Here is a 20,226-nt window from a genome sequence, read left to right as displayed (position 1 = left end):
ACCCAGGGGACAGGGGATGGACAGGGGATGGACACCCAGGGGACAGGGATGGACAGGGGATGGACACCCAGGGGACAGGGATTGGCAGGGCATGGACACCCAGGGGACAGAGATTGGCAGGGGATGGATACCCTGGGGACAGGGATTGGCAGGGGGTGGACACCCAGGGGACAGGGATTGGCAGGGGATGGACATCCAGGCACAAATGAGCAGCACAGGCACACATAAAGGAAACAGATACTGATGAGTGGTTGGTAGCAACACATGGAGCTTCAATAAGGGACTCTGATCAATGGATTTGTAAGACAGGACAACAGACACAGAGTTAACAAGAAACATGTCTCACTCCTGTAGTCTGGTGAGTCCCGAGAGCAGCGATAAAGGGAAAATTGGGAAGAGCATGAGTCTGGAGTCAGAGGCTCCAGGGACAACAAAAACTGGAAACAGCTCTATAGAATGTGGCAGCTTCAAGATACTTCTGTAAATGCGAGTCTGAGGCTCCCCACCAGGAGTTATCATCAGGGATGGGCCAGATTACAGGGACTTCTGAGCACGGCTGGCAGATCCTCAACCCTCCGAGGGCAGTAAAGAGCCTCCAACTAGGACTTGGGTCACTGGGACCCACACAAGTGATGGAGATGCAATCCGTGACTCCGTTGGAAGGAGCAGAGCCCTTGGAGCCAGTCAATAATACCTCCCAATTCGCTGCACTGAGATTCGGGTTGTTTCCTTGGAGCCCTTTCAAATTTCAACTCCAGATCGACAGGAATTCTTTAGAAACATTTTGTTAAGATTTATTTATTTTTTTATGTGTATGAATGTTTGCCTAGTATATGTCTGTACACCACATGAACATGATATCCAAAGAGGCCAGAAGAGGGTGTTAGATGCCCAGGCAGCTGTGTATGGCCCGATTATGAGTGCTGGGAACAGAAGCCAGGTCTTCTACAAAAACAGCGAGTGTTCTTAACCACCAACCCATCTTTTCAGCCCTCATCAGGAACATTTCTATGAGTGTGGGGGGCTCCAAGGAGAGGTTGGAATTTGGGACTGTGGTGGTTTGAGGATGTGTCCTGGGAGGGCATGCCAGAGCAAGGAAAGCAAACTAGGGAGCCTGTCAGATAGCAAAGAGCGTTTCATATTTGCACATCTGGGACAGGAAGACCACCTTCGTGTTGATTATGACCGGGGAAGGAAGAGGGAGAGTTTGGAGTTTCCTTGTATAGGAAATGTGACCCTCTGGAGACTCCATGCTATCTATGAGATGGAGAAACAAAGTCAAGTGCATACTGATGGCAGCTGCCGAGAGTGAGGTATTCACTGGGAAGCCCAGTGTCATAACAGTCATCCTGTGGGGGTGGGGACCCGACCCCCTCCAACCCCATTTCCATTTCGATTGATTTTAATGCTCCTGCAATCCTATCTAAATGCTAATTTTCCCCCTTTGAGTTTGGGATGAACAAAACCTCCAAAAATTCCAAGACAGATTAAATAGAAAATATTATTATTAAAAAACAAGAGCAGACTCTGCGTTGGCCAGATCCCCTGGGGAATTGAATGTTACAGACATACATGTGTGTGCACCAGGTTATTAGGAAAACCCAGCAGTGACCAGAGAGAGAGTCTGAGGTTCACAGCTGTACATTTGCTATTACCGCCACACAAACTATCTCGATCAGGTCTCATTAGGTGGTCCCATGTCTCTGTCGCCTGCCATCAGTTGGAATTGAGCACCCATAACTCTGTGAAGCAGGCTTCATTTCTGCCTGCCCTTCCAGAGTGCACTTGGAAATTGGTTTTAGAATTAAGAATCCATATTCATTTTCTGACAGACTGTTCCAAGTCCGCTTGTTACTACTCTCGGCTGAGATGGGCTCTAGGCGGAGCACTGTAACAGGAGTACAGAGGGGCTCTCTGCAAGCATCTCAGGGATGCGGGGCATGAGCCTGTACTGGACACTAGATATGGGGTCTGTGCTAGGTGCTAGGATTTTTCCTCAATAAACCCACAAGGCAATTATCTGCTTCCAAACCCATGAGTCAGTTGCTTGGTGACAAGCAGTGTACACAGGGAGAGAGAGTGCCAAGGGCCAGGGTGTCTACTTTCTCTGAGTCCAGAAGCCTGGGCTCTGTGGATCACTCACCTGGCCTTTAGACAGTGCTGTCTTGAATCTTTTTTTTTCCCCTTTCTTTTCTGTTTTCTTTCTTTCCTTTCCTTTCTTTTCTTTTCTCTCTTCTTATTAAATTTAAGTTAGCTTACAAAGCAGTGAGTTTCAATGTGTCATGGGAATTCTCTTTTGTTCATTTTACATTTTATTTTATTTTATTTGAGACAGGGTCTCACCATGTTTCTCTGGCTGACCTAGAACTCCCTGTGTAGATCAGGCTAGTCTCAAACTCACAGAGATCCCTTCCTCTACTTCTGAGTGCTGGGATATGCCACTTCTCTTTTGAGTCTGAGGAATCTTCCCTCCTCAGCCAGATGTTAAGCTCCCTGGCAGAAGGCACTATGCCTTAAAATACCAGTTGCCCAAACAGCAGCAATATCTACCACCAGCCACAAGAGAACTGGTGAGATCTGCATGTAGGTCTGTGTACCACATGAGTGCAAGCAGAACTGGTAAGTTCTCTGGGAATCCCTGGACTCTGAATTGCAAGTGCACATTGTGTTCCTAGTCGGTACTTAGAGAGTCCCAGTGACTTACCAAGGCCACAGAGTAAGCGGAGACCTAAGTATGACTGGCTGGTTGTGTCTAGCTCAAAGCCCTCTGCTGGTCCATCCTGTATGTTATAAGAAAGGGTCATACACTGGGTAGCTTATTAAGAGCAGGAATCCAGGAGGCTTATCTCTTACTGTTCTGAGGGTGGGAAGCCCAAGGTGCCCTCCTCACAAGTGAATTCAGTGTCAGATGAGGGCTTGCTTAGGCTTTGGTCTTTTTGAGCCTCTGTCTCTTCTCTTTCTCTTCTCTCCCTCTTCTCTCTCTCTCTCTCTCTCTCTCTCTCTCTCTCTCTCTCTCTCTCTCTCTTTCTCTCTCTCTCTTCTCTCTCTCTCCCTCCCTCTCCCTCCCTCTCTTTGTCTCTCTCTCTCTCTCTCTCTCTCTCTCTCTCTCTCTCTCTCTCTCTCTCTCGTTTGTTTGTTGGATAGCAACTCCCTAAGTAACCCCAGTTGGCTCCAAATTCACTATGTAGCCCAGGCTGGCCTCAAACTTATTAGCCTCTTGTTGCAAGTACATGCATGATTCGCTACACACACCTTGGGACTTCTTTCACCAGGGCATCCCTAACTACAATGGCTCTGACATGGTGACCACTGAACTTCCAAAGGCCCCGCACTTGACCTCATGGTTTCAAACCATAAATTTGGGTGAGATACAGATATAGTGCATGGTATCAATAGTGAACGGCACTGTTCAAATAAGCTCAATGCTACTGTGTTCTGTGAATGTGCATAAAGAGATTAAAACGGGCCTATGTATGCAATGGCCATGCACCATGCACCGGCCTCCAAAGAGCAGGGGCTGTAGGACCCACTATTCTCTCCTGCAGATTCCTCAGCTGCTCATCTGTTCCTGCCTTACAATGAATGTCTTGGCTTGGGGTTGTGGATTTTTTTTTGTTTTGTTTTGGTTTTGGTTTTTTGTTTTTTTCGAGACAGGGTTTCTCTGTATAGCCCTGACTGTCCTGGAACTCATTTTGTAGACCAGGCTGGCTTCAAACTCAGGAATCTGCCTGCCTCTGCCTCCCAAGTGCTGGGATCAAAGGCCTGCGCCACCACCACTGGGTTGTGGATTTTTATATTGTTATCATTGTTGTTGTTGTTATTATTATTATTATTACTATTATTATTATTACTGATTATGATGTGAGAAAGGGAGCATGCCACAGCATGCATATGGAGGTCAGAGAACCTGATGGAGTCAATTCTGTCCTTCCACTTTTAAATGGGCTCTGGAGGGTTCCCAGCTGCCCAGGCCTGAGCAACAATTGCCTTCACTAGCTTAGCCACTCCTCCTGCCCTGAGGTGTTATACTTTGAAACTGTTTCTTCTACTCAACCCTTAGTACTAAAAGCTAAGAAAGCAGCCTTCACTTTACCAGCTCTCTTCTTAACACAGTGTAACAGATTCTTACTAACATAACTTCTACCAACTGGAAAGAGCCCAAGTCTATAAAACTTTTACTCAGTGAAAAACGGAAACTATAGCCATACCAAGAAGAAACCAGTGTTACTAACTACTTTGCACCAGCTATGTTACCACTGTCCCTATTTTATTCTATCTCCTTCCCCTCTATTGAAATACCTCAGACCAAATGAAAAGATGTAAAGAAAACAAGATGTAGCCCCCTTATGCAATGGCATTGCCTTGGGGCTACTAATGGAAAGCTCTTTAGTCCTGTCTTATAAATTATTCTGCAATACAACAGAGGGAAGATTCCTTCAGAAGAACCTGCTGGGGCAGGTGAGATGGCTCAGCAGGTAAAGGCACTTGTCACTTAACAGGTGACTTGATTTACTGCTTGGTACCCACACGGTGGAAGACAAGAACCAATTCCTACACGTTGTCATCTGACCCTTATATCATCACACATAGGCACCAATACCAGTGTCAGCTTGTGGGGACATGGCCACTTTAGGAAGAGATACTGGAGAAGACATGAGACTTTGGGTACAGATAGATTTGCACCCCCAAGGACCCATGCTTATTAGTCATGTGTTCTTGAGTAGTTAACCTAAGATGGTCATAGTTTTTCTATGTATAAAATGGACTAAAATAGTATTTGTCCTACATCACTTTGAAGAACTGGCTGGTCTAAGTCAAAGGACACCAGCAATGGCCTAGAAAGTGTCCCACAGACTGGTTGGTTTGGAGTCAATGACAGTCTAGGACACAGACCTAGCAGAGGGGCTGACTTCACCACCTTCTACTGTCTTCAGTTGAGACATTTTTTTAAAAGCTATCATTCACTAACCAAGCATCTCCCATATCCTGGGACACTCCATCCCACTTGTTCTTATGTAAATCCCCACTTTTAACTGGGTAGACAAAAGCCAAAAGGACTGCATGCAAGATAAAGACACAGGGCTGCTCAATGGCAAATGCTGGACTTGAACCCAAGTCTCTACGACCCTCTAGACTTGGGCTTCTTCCACTAAGCTGCCCTAAGCTGCTGGTGGCACATGAGTGGAAGCCAGGGACTAAGGGAAATAAATTTGAGTAAGATTGCCTAGTAAATGGTACTCAGGGGGATCATACTGGATCCATGAAAACCTGGGCTTTACATGAACATGAAGCCATCCGTGGTCCCAATACCACACTCCCTAGATGTCCACCCCACTCAGGAAGACTTCATAGTCAGAGGACACCCTTCTTGGGTGACACACACCACAAGACTTTGCCATTTTCTTACCCATGTTTCAAACATGTCCTCTGGACGCAAGCGACGTAGGGTGGGTCTGAAAAACAGGAGCATCCTTGAGTAAGGATCACCACAACAGAAATCAAGCCTCAGCCCATGCAAATAAGACTTTGGCTCCTCTGCTTGAGCCTAAGGAGCCCTGACTTCATCTCTGCCCACAAGGAAGCAGAGCTTTGCCACCAGCCCTGTCAGGAGAGAGCTAGGCCCAAACCCACTCAGCCCAGTCATAGCCTTCTTAGATCCAAGACATACCAAGGGTGTGGGAATTGTCTGAGGGAAGGGAGACAGCGCCTTCCTAGTGACCTCTCCTCATAGATAGAGACCACTTCTGAAAGTCCAGAGCCAATCAAGAACAAGGAAATTGGACAGACAACAATTATTGAAATATAGAATGCCAGTTTTTGTCATCAGGAACATCCATCAAAAACACAATAGATGGCTTGTTTACCCTCCCAGCGCTGATTCTCTTCAGGGACAAAGACTGTCCAGGCATAGGGATCGGGGTGCTTCAGGTTCAGTGAACACATTTGTCCACGATATGGAGGGAGGAGAGGTGACATAGTGGACCCACTACCTTGTTCCTTATTTCCAAACAGTTTTTCCCTCCAGAGCAGAGGCAGAGGACTCCAGCTGGTGGGCCAGCCTAGGCCAAGGCCTCTTGTTTGTGTAACTAGACCTCGCCACACCCATCTGTTTACACATGAGCAGGGCTGCTTATACAACCCAAGCCCAGAGCTGAACAGCTGCAACAAAGGCCATTTGCCCCCAGAACTGTGTAAATATTTACTATGTGGTTCTTCAGTGAAAAAGATTGTGGATCCTCTGCTCGAGATGCTCCGAGTCTTAGCCAAATATCCCTATCCCAGGAGTTGTCTGTAGAATGTGTGGAATTATCCTGGGTTATATTACTTAATTATTCAGACTTATCTCACAGCTGTGACATTGGGAGAATACCAGCTCCATAGTTGGAGACTAGAGAAATTTGCTCCCATAAAGCACTTGGAACATTGTACTACATACAGGAAGTTGTCACTTAAAGTGTAGAATTTCGTCTGTATCTTACTCTGGCTTGGGGTGGGGGTAGGGGTCTGCACTAGAAGGAGGGAGTCTAATGCTAACTACAAGGGTAGGGCCTTATTCAGAAGTGGTAACATCCTTGATACTGGTCAATGATTGACAAAGCCACATTGGCCAGTTTTGTTCTCCTGGATGTCTTACTCTAGGTTGTTGTTCTTCATGACTCTGGACTGTCACCCTGAGAAGCTCTTACCCATTACCTGGACCAGCCACCCACCCACCCCATCCTCCATTTGTCATCTAGGATACCTTTGATGTTCCTTCACAAACTCCACAAGCTCCTCTTCTGTGTAAGGTTTGTTAGGGATGACATTGGGCTCATCCATAAATGGCTCATAGAAGCCAACTTCGTTCATCTTCAAAGATAACTTCTTTGCCACCTGCAATAAGCAGAACTCAGATTATCATTCATTCCAGTGCTGGCTTAGAGTATCCATGGCCTCTCTATCCAAGAGTGAGTGCTTGTGTAACAACATGCAAGATTACGGGTAATTTTACCTTAAATGTTGACGTAGGGAGGACACGTATTCCTTATGGTCTGGGCTAGACTTATCTTTGATCAAAGAAAGCTCAATAGAAAAAGGCTCTGGAGAATGAGGGCCTACGGGTGTCAAGGAGTGCTTGGAATAAAAAGTGGGGAAGGTCAGTGCAGGGTTATCTTCCCTCTGCTGTGTTTGCCAGGGCTGGGAGGAGTAAGCCGATGGTAAGAGAACATGCTCACTGGGTGGCCTTAACGGAACTAATTTGGATGGAAAAAGGCAATTGATAAAAACTATTAGAGCACACAGGCTCACAGAATCGAAAGCCAATCCATTCACCTGTCTTCTGACTGCTAGTTAAGCCAAAGGGTGGAACCTACTAGGATTTAGTCACTGTACCAAGCTTGCTAGGTGTTTTGTCGGGGCCTAACAACTGCCCCAGCTGAAAGATAACTAACCATCCTGCTTTGCATAGAAGAGAAAGGCTTCCATGGACATAGCACTTTCAGTGCTAAACTCTGGATTGTTCCCAGGAAGCCAGGATGAATGGCTCATCCTATCACTAACCTCAAAGAAAGTGCCCATAGCCTGACAGATTGTCTCTCTTGGTTAAAGAGGCCACACACCAATGCGTTGTCAGGACAGAATGGTAGCTGTGTTTGGCTGCAAAGTTGCTGAGCTCAGGACCTCTCGTTGTGACATGCTTTGAGAGGCCTGGAATGTGTAGGGCTCAATGAGAAGCCAAATCGCTTTTCTCTAGCTCAGAGTCATGGTCCAAGAAAGCACAGGCTGGAACAATAGCTCCCTTTAAACCGCACAACATTGCCTCGGAGCTGACACCTTGTGGTGGCAACCACAGTGTGGTGACCTAGTCACCCAGGAGTTGGAACTAGTAGGGGAGGCATGAGTGTTACATAAGCTCTTACACAAAGGAGGTCCACTCTGCAGAAACACTCACATCTGCAAGTACCATCGCTTGGTATTAGTCCCAGGTCACTATATTCCAAAAGACACATTTTAATTCCAATATCCTATGTGGAGTTAATGCAAACAGAGCTACAGTCAGGCTGGGCCTTGGTGGAAGCCCATAACCCCAGCATTAGGGGGCCGAGGCAGGAGGATCACAAATTTGATATCAGATTAAACTAGAATGAGTTCAAGGCTAGTTTCATTTATGAAGATCTTGTCTTAAGATAAAATGTTTAAAAGTGGGGCGAGGACGAAGTGTGGTAAAGATCCACTTTCTCTGGCATGGGTGAGGTTCAGTCTCCAACATGCAGAGCAAGAGAGAGAGACAGGGAGACAAATGAGACAGACACAGGCCAGGACCAGGATTGTCACAATCTTTGTACTCCCACCCTGGGTACAACAAGTTTGAAAATGACAGACTCTCTTCTGAGTTCACTTGCTCACTCACTCTCTGTTCTAAGAACAGGCTTCCAGGGAATAAGAAATGATTTGTATGAACAGAAACCGTAATACTGTCAAAGATATGGCCTGCTTGCTATGTGCTGGCCACAGCTGTAAAGTGACTTAGGTTGTTCACTTCGATTGAACGTGGTTAGAGCTACCGCTCTGCTCTGTTCTACATATCAAGAACAACTTGGGTGAGCGACTCATCAAGATCACATACGGAGACCGGCAGGGCTGCTCTCTCTAGTTTCTTGTGTTCCAACATTCTTTTTCTTTTGAGAATTCCCTTCTGCTTGACCATGCAAAGAAAGAAATCTGCAGATATTCTATAAACACTGTATTGGCAGCAGACTTTCTAACGAGATGTTTAGTTGTCTTCCTATCATCTGCTGTCGTTAATCCATCCCACATCCTGGAAAGTAACTATGACCTCCTAAAGTGCTCAGAACCACTCGTTAAGCAGCATGTGCATGCCTATGTATGCGCATGTGCCTCTGTGCAGAGTCTCTGGTCTTTGGATGCCACTGCCTAGGTCTGCAATGCTAAGTCTGTGCATGTAAAATTGGATGGTTGAGGCCTTGTGTTGTAGGTTTGAAAGAGCCTACGTAAAGATCTCCAAAAGTTTCTTGGGTCTTCCCTCCTTTACTCTCCATGGGATGCCCTTTCCTTGTACTTTGTTTGCTTCCAGCCTTGCATAATTGCATCTTGGATAGCAAAGGCTGAAGGAGAGTAGACGGGCTGAGGAATTCGTTATTCAGTTTGTTGATACGTTTTTCGTTGGGTCTTCTGTGTCCATCGCAAGACTCTATCAAAACCTGGTTCGTGGGTGTTTGTGCTCTTGGATACCAGACAGTTCCATAAAACAGAAAACTGCCTATAGTTTTCTTTTTTTCTTTTAGTTGGAATAAAATGTTGGCACTTTTAAGCAAGCTACCAAGGACAATGAGAGTTTTCCAGACATTTGCATACACAGGGATTTTGAGTCATGACTTCACTGCAGTTCAACAGGCCAGGACTGTGGTTGGCGATGACGAATCAGCTAAGCAGGAACTTGGGCTTTCTTCACATCTGTCCTCTCCGTCAGCTCCTTTGGGCTCCAGTGTGATTCAGACCTGATTGAGTTTTCATTTCATTGCTCCCCAGGCCGAAGGAGAAGTGCAGGCCAGAGTGGTTTGCGATGGTTAGAGCCGACACGTCTCAGGCTGCCGGCTGCAAAGGTGGACTCCAGATTCATGCTCCCACCACCTCCTCACAGGGGCCGAGCTTTAGGGTAGTCTGATCTATTCCACAGGGAGCCGTGCGGGTCCCTAGCCTGTGTGTCCTACAAAGTTTCCTGGGAAGAGTTTGGTTTTGTTTTAAACTTTCCATTCCCAGAGCTAAAAAGATTGCTCAGCAGTTAAGACTGGATTTGTTCCCAGCACCCAGGTTAGCAGGCTTGCAGCCACCTACAACTCCAGCTCCAAGGGGATCTGATGCCTCTGATGTCTGTGGGTTCCTTCTCTCTGTCTCTCTCTCTCTCTCTCTGTGTCTCTCTCTGTCTCTCTCTGTCTGCCTCTCTGTCTGTCTCTCTCCCTCTCTTGCTCTCTCTCTCTCTCTCTCTCTCTCTCTCTTTTACACACACACACATAATAAAAAAAAATCAAAAACTAATTCAGATTCCTGTGTCTTGTCACAAATCTAAAAAAATAAAAAAACAAATTTCCTGCACTAATCCCATAGATTAAGCTTTTTTTTTCTTTTAATTTCTTTATCATGTTTATTTGTGTCCATGCATGCTTGTGTGTGTGTATGTGTGTGTACATGCATGTGCCAAATGAGTATATATGGAGGTCAGAGGACAACTTATGAGAATTAGTCCCTCTGTCCACTGTGTGGGTTTCCAGGATTGATCCCAGGTTCTCAGGCTTGACAGCAAACACCTTTACAGCTGAGCCATCCTGCTGGCTCACACTAAGACTTTTAAATGCTCATTAGAGGAACCAAGATCGTCTGACTGCAGTTGAGAACTACTGACTTCCAAATCTACACCAGCAGCTGTGTCCTTTCTCCCTCTTTACAACTCTCTTCTTGATCTGTTACTGGATCTTTACTAAATTTTTTGCTCTTTCACATTAAACTCTAAATTCTACAAGGCCAATTGCATGTCTTGCTTGATGCTGTTGTGTTTTGGGAGCCAAGAATTCGCTCAGTGAATAGATGAATCCGTTGAATCCACGAAAGAAAGAAAGAAGGAGAGAAAGAGAGAAAAAGAAAGACAGACAGATAGACCACTGTGTTGAATGTTTTCTCAATGTGTGAAAAACTGGACCCAAACTGTGTTCCTAACAGCGGCTTCTTCCCAGGCCTTTAATGTCCTCAATAGCTTCAAGTCTTTTTTTTTTTTTTTTTTTTTTTTTAAAGCTTAGATTTGCAATCTCCAGTTATCTGGGGATTTTCTCTCCTTGATGTCAAATGTCTCCTTGATGCCAAATGTCCTTGTTGCAAACGGGGCTGTCTTCCGCGTCCCTGGTTTTAGTACCTTTTCTGGTTTTCAGCTCTTTTGCCCCCTGCTGGACACTGTTGAGACTGCAGCCGTGCCTTCTGAATCCCACCACCTCCCACTGGGCACCGCAGTCTGGGTGCCACCCAGGTGGCATTGGGCTGGTCCTCGTTCTGTGCTCCATAGGGAGGTGCAGAGACGGCCTTTCTCTTTTCAAAGGGTGTGGCTCGCACAAGGCCACGTGTGCAGCCGCACTTCCGGCGCTATTTTACTTGTTAGTAAAGCAGCTTCGGAGGTTCCCAGGCCTCGCCTCCTTCATAGCCACAGACACAGAATCACACTCTGGGTAGATTGGAAGATACTTCTACAAACAAATATACTCTGAACTCGGAACAGCATGTCCCTCAGGAGACCAGGGCCCTGGTGATTAGCTAAGCCCACCTGCCCGGCGTTCTAGCTTTCTTCCCTTCAGATGAACCCTCTTTTTACATTTTTCAGATTACACCGGGTTTCATCAGGCCACTGTTATGCAACTGTATAATCTCTCCATACCTCACTGCCCCCCGCCTTTCAATGTCCCCTCCTATGCATTTCCTTCTGTTTTCTATTTCATGTCGTTTGTACTTACAGGGTTTTTAATGTATCTACATAAAATATAGAACTCATGCATTAGAGAAAACATGATAATTGTGTTCTTTGGACTGATTCCATTCACTCCACATAATGATCTCCAATTGAGTCCCATTTTCTTGCAAAGAACTTGGCTTCACTCTTCTTCATGACTGAAAAAAAGTTCATTATGTGTGTGTGTGTGAGAGAGATAGAGATAGAGATATGTATATATATATATACACATACATACATACATATATGTATATATATATTGATTTTATGTGTTGTCTTAGTTGGGGTTTTACTGCTGTGAACAGACACCATGACCAAGGCAGCTCTTATAAGGACAACATTAAATTGGGGCTGACTTCCAGGTTCAGAAGTTCAGCCCATTATCATCAAGGCAGGAGCATGGCAGCATCCTGGCAGACACAGTGCAGGCAGAGCTGAGAGCTCTACATCTTCATCTGAAGGCTGCTAGTGGAAGATTGACTTCCAGGCAGCTACGGTGTCTTATAGCCCACACCCACAGAGACACACCTACTCCAACAGGGCCACATCTTCTAATAGTGCCACTCCCTGGGCAGAGCATATGCAAGCCATCACATGTGTATACATGTTCTGTACATCACTTCTAAGCCTGGTTCCTGGAGAGGCCAGATGAGGGCATCGGAAGCCCCTGGAACTGGAGTTACAGATAACTGTGTTCCACTTTATGGGTGCTAGGACTTGAACCTGGGTCCTTTGGAAGATCGGCCAGTGCTCTTACCTGCTAAGCTATCTCTCCAGCCCCATATTTCTTTTAACTGCTTCTCTGCATATGAACACCTGGGCTGATTCTATTATATCAGTTCTTTTCTTTCCAACAGTGTCTCAAGTGACCAGGCTGGTCTTGAACTCCCTATGTAGCTGAGGGTGGCCTTCAGTATACTGCTTATACAGTGTTGGAGATCAAACCTAGGGCTTGGTTCATGTTGGACAAGTGCTGTACCAACTAAGCTACATCCCTAAACTTCAGAGCTCTTAACCTATAATCTCTTAGTCACCCTTGTCTGCATCAGCAACCAGAGGTCATGATCAATCCAGTTCAGGCTTCTACACTCATCTTTGACTAATATCCATTTTAGACCCCTCCTCCTGGGTCTAGATATCTTTTCACTGACAGCAGTTCTTATAACTACCTAACATCTACTGCACAACCAAACTCTAGCTACACATACTACCTGAAGCTTCCTTCTCTGAGCACAGCTGTACAGAACAGAATCTTTCATATCAGTTGGGACTCGGACCACATCCAGTCTTACCAGTCGCTGACTACATCGTGACTCAGTTGAATGCATCGATCCCTCCTTGCTTTGGTTATTCCTTCTATCTGCTGAGAATACTAGCCCCCGCTTTATGGGCCTTTGAGAGGATGGGATTGATTCATGTCCATAGCAGGTACTCAAGAGATGATCATTATCACCATCTTGCTATCAATTCTAAGCCTCAACCAATCAGGGCAAACATTCTTTGACTTTATTTAGATTATATTGGAATCATTAGTTAGCCTTTCCTTTTGGATTTTTGGGCTGGAAGACAGGGACCGTATTCTCAGAAGTGGTTTCCCAGCATCCTCTAACACTTCCTGACAAAGAGGCAAAGAGGATGGTGGAGTTCAAACCTTGATTGTCCGCATCACCGGACATGTTCAAATGAGCTTTTCACGGGTACTTACTCCCTTGTCAAAGGTGGCAAAGAACTTGATGTAAGGCTGGAAGTGTTCAGCTGCCTCCTGGAATGCTTTGTAATCTAGGAGGGAAGAGAGAAACGTTTGCAAGAGGCAAACTGCATACTTGGAGAGAATGGTGTTAGACAGCTACTTATACAACAACAAAAAAAAATAGTTGGAGTTGAAATTGATTGGTGTTCAGTGACTCAAAAAGAGCCTCCTTCCACCACAGGTTTATGGACAGAAAGCAGAACATATGAGAAACTGAAGAAAAAGAAGAAAAAAAAATCATGGACCCCCCTTCCCCCCAAATAACCTCCTTTTACCCAAATGCATGGAGTTAAAATTGTACCTGCTGGAGTCACGTTTCTGCATAGATGAGCCCCAAGTCAGAAGGAAACTCACTTCACTGTGTTTACAATTAAGAGAAAAACACTGCCCCGTAAAGCATTTTAAGCTTATCCAAAGGAGGGCTCCTAGTTTTCTTATGTTTCCTTATTTTTTCCTAGTTTTCTTATGTTTGCTTTTCCATTTTAAAAGCAGTTTAGTTTCATAGCCTTCCTCTCCACTCTCCAGCTCATCCAGTCTGCCTGCCCCCTCTTCTGCCATGTTCCCAAGCCCTGGGGTATGAAGCAGCGGACCGTGCCACCAGATGGAAACCTGGTAAGGTCCAGCAGATTCAGGAACACCAGAAATTCTCATAACTGAGAATGGTAGGCGTTTGAATCTACTCCCGACCAGGTTCTTGTCCTGGGACATGCGACCATGACACCCCACTGAGAGGACTGGGACAATCAGTCACATGGAGACAGCACCTCAAGTCCTTCCACATGCAGATGAGGCATCCCTAACATCTCAGAACGAACCAACAGAAAGCACCTGTCTCTATATCTCAACCCACCCCTAAATGTTTATAAGGTCCCATTCACAAGGAAGAAAGCACATGATCATGTGAGAGTGCCTGTCTTAATGAACTGTAGCACTCCAGGGAAGAGCTTGCTGGACCTCGACCCTGCCCAGCCAGCCCAGTGCTTGCATGACTGCAGCCTCTTCCTGCTCACTGGCCCTGGCTCCTAGCTGCCAGCTGCACCCCAGCCCACAGACCTGCACAAACCAGCACTAGAGGACAGGGGTTGATAAAGATGTCCCATCTGCACTGAAAACTCATAGAGATGCCCTGTCTACACTGAACACTCACAGCCTCTTATTCTCTGCTTGGGAGCTTCTCAGATCTATGTTGTTTGCTTGTTTTTGTTTTGTGTTGATTTTTTTTTTTTTAAAAATAGGGTCTCACTATGTATGCTTTTGTAGTTGTCCTGGAACTAACTATGTAGAGCAGGATGGCCCCAAACTCACAGAGATCCAACCTGCCTCTGCATCCCAAGTGATGGGATTAAATACTGTGCCAACATGCTCTGTAAATATAGATATTTAGAAGGCAGTTTGATAACATGAGATATGATTCAGGGATCCTGGCAGGAATTTAGGGGGCAGCGAGGGATGAATATGATGGAAGTACCATTGAGTACATGTATGAAGTTTTCAAAGACTAAAAAAGGGGTTACTTTTAAATTTTGATCCTCTGAGAAGATTATTTTAATTAAACCAAGCCTATACTTGACTCTGGTTTCAAACATGTATCCAAATTTGTCACGGAAGAAAGAAACCACACCCATATGAGAATACTGTGCTTAGTACACTGCATGAAGTGTCTGGAGTCAGGCCTTCTACTCCAGGAGGAGTTATAACTTCTACAACCCTGCAATGCTGAGCCTATGTTTACTCTTCAGTGGATTCATGTCCTCAATTTCATTGAATTTCCTATCGCTTACTCCAGAATTCAGCAGACTTGTATAAGATTCGACTGTAGATTATTTTAGTTAGTTCTGGATCAGGCAATGCCCAGGTTAAACAGACAAGCACACTAATGTCAAAAGACTCAGCATGGAAAGGGACCTGTTTTTTTAAGAGTCACAGGTTTGAGCAAATATCTCAGTTGGCTAGGCATCTGCTGGATAAACTCCAGGACTTGAGTCTGGAGTCCAGTCCCCAGAACCCACAAAGTAAAACCAGGCAGAGTGATGGATACTTGTCCTCATGGTTCCGGGGAAGCAGAGACAAGTGGAGCCCTGAGATTGCTGGCCCCTAGCAACCTCTCCCAGGCTGGTGAGAGACTCCGTTTCTTAAAAAAAAAAAAATAAAAATAATAATGAAATCTGTTCTCTGCTGCACCCACATCCACATAAGCACACACATGCACACACAAGGCACACAAGCACCCATATCTACATGTACACACATGCATACCTGCACATGCACACATATGTGCACACACATGCATGGAAACATACACATACACATACACATGTATGCACACACACACAGAACCACACAGAGAAAGAGAGAGAGAGAGCGAAAGAGAAGGAGAGAGAGAGAGAGAGAGAGAGAGAGAGAGAGAGAGAGAGAGAGAGAGAGAACCACAGCATATGTGTCGTCATAGGCATGGACTGATGGCCAGCTCTGAGCTTGGCCAGCAATTTTCCACATTCTCTAGCAACTACTGAGCCCATTCCCACACAAAATTCATTTAATTCTCTCCAGCCAACAGGGAAGTTCTCCAGCTGGTGACCACAGGAACTACCAACATCAGGGAGTGACCACTGTGTGTCCATTTTACAGAAGAGCCTGGTGAGGAGGTAGACAGGAGGAAGGGAGAGTAGAGGAAAGCAGAAGGCATTTATTTATTCAGTAGAATACATATACATAATAACACACATGTTTACACACAATAATATGTATAATAACACAAATACACTCATACACACATATAATAACAAACATAATAACACATATTTACATACACAATCCACATACAAACACACCCACACACACACACAGTTTCAGGGCTAGAAAACTCGTCCTAACCTTAATGGTTTTTCCTTCTCTCTACCTATTTTGCACGATTTCTTCACATATCCCTTTATACAGGCAACAGGAAGAAATCCAGCTTCTACTGTTCCCAGCAAAAGAGATATTAAAGCCGTATCCTCTGTTGGGATAGCCTAGCACACCTTGTTAAGAGCTAGCCTTCAGACCCACAAACCTGTGTTGACAGAGACAACTTACATTCTGAGTCCTCATTCTTGAAAAAACCAAGGAGCTTGATCTGGTCCTCGATACGCTCAAAGGCTTGGACTTCCAGCTTGTTATTCACGATCTCCACTGGGTCTTCAATGAGCTGAAATGACACACACACACACACACACACACACACAAAGAGAGGAAGATGTTTAAATGAGAGAGAGTATCTCTCTCTAGTGGGGACATAGAGCACTTTGGAGCGGGCTTCCCTCATTGAGCTGTGGTTAGAGCGTGAAGCTTCTGATGACTGATGATGGAGTTAAACTCTGACAATGCTGTTGGGTCGTGATGAGAATTAGGAGGGGAGAAAGTCGGTCATGGAGGATATGCCCTGAAGGCTGAATCTGGTCCAGAGCTTGCCCCCCCCCCCATTCTCTCTCATTCTGTCTGTCTGTCTCTGCTTTCTGGCCAGCAGGAGTCAAGCAGCCTCAGTCCTATGCCCCTGCCAACCTGATTTCTGCCCTTTCTCAGGCCCAGTGAATGAATTCAGCAGACTTTGGGCTGAACCTCCAAAACTGAGAGCCAAGGCAAATACTCATTAAAAAAAATGTTTCCCCTAGGTGTTTGTCACAGTGATCAATGTACAGTATGTGCCGTTCTGTGCCCAAACTCATGAGCCTAATGCTCTACAATTTCTTCCCTAGTGTCTTGGGAACACAATGTTTTTCTTTTTCTTCATTAGTTGAGTTTTTAATTCTATAACATCTCTTGACACTAGAATCAAGAATGGGACAGTGGCCCTCTTCTGGCTCAGTTTGCTAAAGGCCTTGATAAAAAAAGGATTCTTTACTCTTAAGAAAATGATGGGGGAGGCTTTTTCTCTCCGTGGATAGGAATAAGGATGTGTGATAAGTGGGGTCCTGATATCGTTCATCTCGCCACCAACCTTGCAGCACCCACCTTGGAGACAAAGGCCATGTGCTACCTAGTTTTGTGTCAATGTGACCAAGCTATAAATATCTGAGAGGAAGGAACCACATGTCTCCATAAGATCAGATGACAGGCAAACCTGTAGAGCATTTTCTTAATTAGTGATTGATGGGTGAGGGCCCAGCACACTGTAGATGATGCCATCCCTGAACTGATGGTTCTATAAGAAATTGGGATAAGCAAGCCATGAAGAGCAAGCCAGTAAGCAGCACCCCTCCATAGCATCTGCATTAGTTCCTACCTCACTTCAGTTCCTGCCTTGGTTTCCCATGAATTGTGATGTAAACCAAATAACACTCTCCTCCCCAGTTGCTTTTGGTCACAATGTTTCAGCGCAGCAGTAATAACCCTAAGACAGACTACATACTGAGAACAAAACTATCTGTGATTTGCAGAGGACAAAAACCCAATAAGGTAAGTCTGAATACAGCCCCTAACTCCGGTTTGCCACTTTTGTGGCTCAATCACACAATTTATTGTTTAAAGCATGTAGAGCCTTGCTCCCAGGAGCTGTCTCTCATCTGGTTCGCTTGGAGCAGGGCCAGGCTGGCCTCAACTGCAATGTTGTTTCTCCTGACTATTCCCTAGGACTTCTAAGTGGGGGTTCATGAGACAGCCAAGTAGACACTGTGGACACTATATTTGGCAATCTCTGCCCTCTCTGGCTTTTGAGGGTACAGAGAGAAATCGGTAGACTTGTTTGCTGTCTGCTGAAGAATTGCCAGTGTTGGTGGTCACCTGTGAGTTCTTTGTGTTATTGTTGCTATTTATTTTAGGGACAGAGTCACCTCACAGAGCCTTGGCTGCCCCACAGAGCCCAGATTGGCATCTCATCCACAATCCTCCTGCCTCAGCCTCCCCCATGCCAGGGTAACAGGTGGATCACCATTCCTGGCAGGATTGGGTTCTTTGTCTGTGCAGAACATGGGTTCCAAAGCCTTTACCCTCACAGCTACAACCAGGAGGGTGACTTTATGCATGGCCAAAATATTTTATAGTGTTTCTTTTCCTCTGTTAGAACTTATGGATTTGAGGATGTGACATCTCCATGGCTAAAAGTGACATTTTTGTGGTGGGGGAGGGTGGTCCCTGGGTGTTCCTTAGCTCTGTCTTTGTTGGTTTGTTTGTTTGTTTTAATATTTGCTTATTTGTGTAACAGGATGTGTGTATGCCATTGTGTGTATGCAGACATTGTGCAGCAGTGATGGGGGAGGGGCACGTTGGGGGCTGGGAGCACTGATGGAGAGTGGAGAGTGTTAGAGAACAACTTGTGAGTGTTGGTTCTCTCCTTCCACCCTGTGGAGCTAAGGAATTGAAGGCAGGTTACCAGGCTGGACACTAAGTGCCTTTGCCTTCTGAGCCACCTCACCAACCTATGGTCTCTCAGCTCACCATCAGCTTAGAAGATGACTCAGGGAGACTGGGCCTGTGGGTCCCTACCTCCGTCTCTGTTGACTGGTTTGGCCCTCTTTCCTGCCTTTTCCTGGCTTTCTTTCAATGTCACTGTACCAATGTCAAGAGAATGCCAGTGGATATCAGGGTGTAACTGGTAAGAGACTACCATGTCACTTCTAACACACACACACACAAACACACACACTACCCTTGGGTCACTTATGACAATTTCTATGGTGACTTAAAAGTCTGTTTTCTAGAAAAGATTCCACTATAACACAAGTGCTGTTTATATCTCCTCGCTGACATTATGCAGCCTGATAAAGGTCTTAGGCCATGCCAGGCTCTCTGGCTCCTCTGTTTTTGCACCAGAGCTGTAGCCTCTCCTCTATGGGATAGCTACACACAAAGCCACCTGTTAATACTTACATCCAAGAGAAATTCCACCAAGACATCCGCTGCAAACTCCCCGTCAAACTCAATCGTGCGATCACCCTTCAGAACGTACAGGCTTCCTTCTTCACTGAAGCCTGGAAGGAACGAGGGGCCAAAGTCAATCAAGGTACAGGAAAACCTTAACTTCTGCCCTGAGTAGCGGTCAGGTCAGGATCCAGGACCAGTAGAACCAACAGACAGGTCTGTCAGGGTCAGCATTGAATTCAAAAGCTAGTCCCCATTCCACTTCTGCTTGAGTTCCCACAAATACTGCAGATCCTTGCCATTTTCCTTACCAGAACCTGTAATATCACTGTATGTCTGTCTGCCGCTTTACCGGGGCTTCAAGGCCCTCAATCAGCTAATGCCAGCCCCACCTCTCCACCCACCTTGGCCAGACCAGGGCTCCTCATCTCTGAGACACTCTTCTTGTCTCTGGGCTGCATGCTCTTATGAAAGGGTGATTCCAGCAAGAGGCAGAGTGGGGCTTTACTCCTCTTTCCCTTTTCTCTAAACTCAGAGTGGCCTCCTTCCCTCACTCCATCTTGGTCACTCCTTCTGGCTCCGTTTTCATCTAACGTCTCCCTCCTGCTCCCATTGCTTGTTGCCACTTGCTCTAATACGACAATCTCTAACAATAGGGGTGCTGTCTTCTCCAGATCCCAACCTCTTGTGTGGAGCCTGGATGTGTGGACAGATAGCCCTTCTGAGTCACATGCCTCTTCACTGAGGTCACTGGCAGATTCCGGGAGGGCAGACCACAGCTTCACTTTTGCCCCAGCACCCTTGGTACAGTGCAGTGTACTTTAACCAACCCTTGCTGGGATACGATATCCTTGGCTGAATATTAAACAGCCGAGGTTGATGTGGCAACTTCACAGCATCTTTAATCCTTCAGATGAGTTGTTTTCAGACTCTGTTACCTAGGAAATGCTTTCTCCTGACAAATCACAAAAGACGCTCAAGAGCAAGAGGGCTGGGTACTGCCCGATGTCCCATAGCCCGCCTAAGGAGACCTCGGCACATCCCAGCACTGGACACACAGAGTATTCTTGACTCTTGTGACATCTCATCTTAAAATATGTCCCAGGGAGCATCAGTCAGGGGCCTGCTTGGGAGTTTGTCTCAAATGAGACAA

At 45.8% G+C, this 20,226-nt stretch overlaps 1 protein-coding gene across 1 annotated transcript in view; it reads right to left on the bottom strand.

Annotated features, from left to right (window-relative positions):
- The window catches only part of Casq2 (calsequestrin 2), a 62,160-nt gene that overhangs the window by 14,726 nt on the left and 27,208 nt on the right, over positions 1-20,226 (bottom strand). The window contains exons 3-7 of the mRNA XM_031374996.1: positions 19,083-19,183; positions 16,314-16,425; positions 13,194-13,267; positions 6,743-6,873; positions 5,408-5,453 (exon numbers count right to left, since the gene is read on the bottom strand). Of these exons, the coding sequence (XP_031230856.1) occupies positions 5,408-5,453; positions 6,743-6,873; positions 13,194-13,267; positions 16,314-16,425; positions 19,083-19,183 (464 nt within the window). The remainder of the gene's footprint in view (positions 1-5,407; positions 5,454-6,742; positions 6,874-13,193; positions 13,268-16,313; positions 16,426-19,082; positions 19,184-20,226) is intronic.

The sequence above is a fragment of the Mastomys coucha genome, unplaced genomic scaffold (assembly GCF_008632895.1).
Source record: "Mastomys coucha isolate ucsf_1 unplaced genomic scaffold, UCSF_Mcou_1 pScaffold16, whole genome shotgun sequence".
Lineage (NCBI taxonomy): Eukaryota > Metazoa > Chordata > Mammalia > Rodentia > Muridae > Mastomys > Mastomys coucha.
The sequence above is the reverse complement of the archived record's forward strand: the minus strand, read 5'-3'. Positions and strand labels throughout refer to the sequence as shown.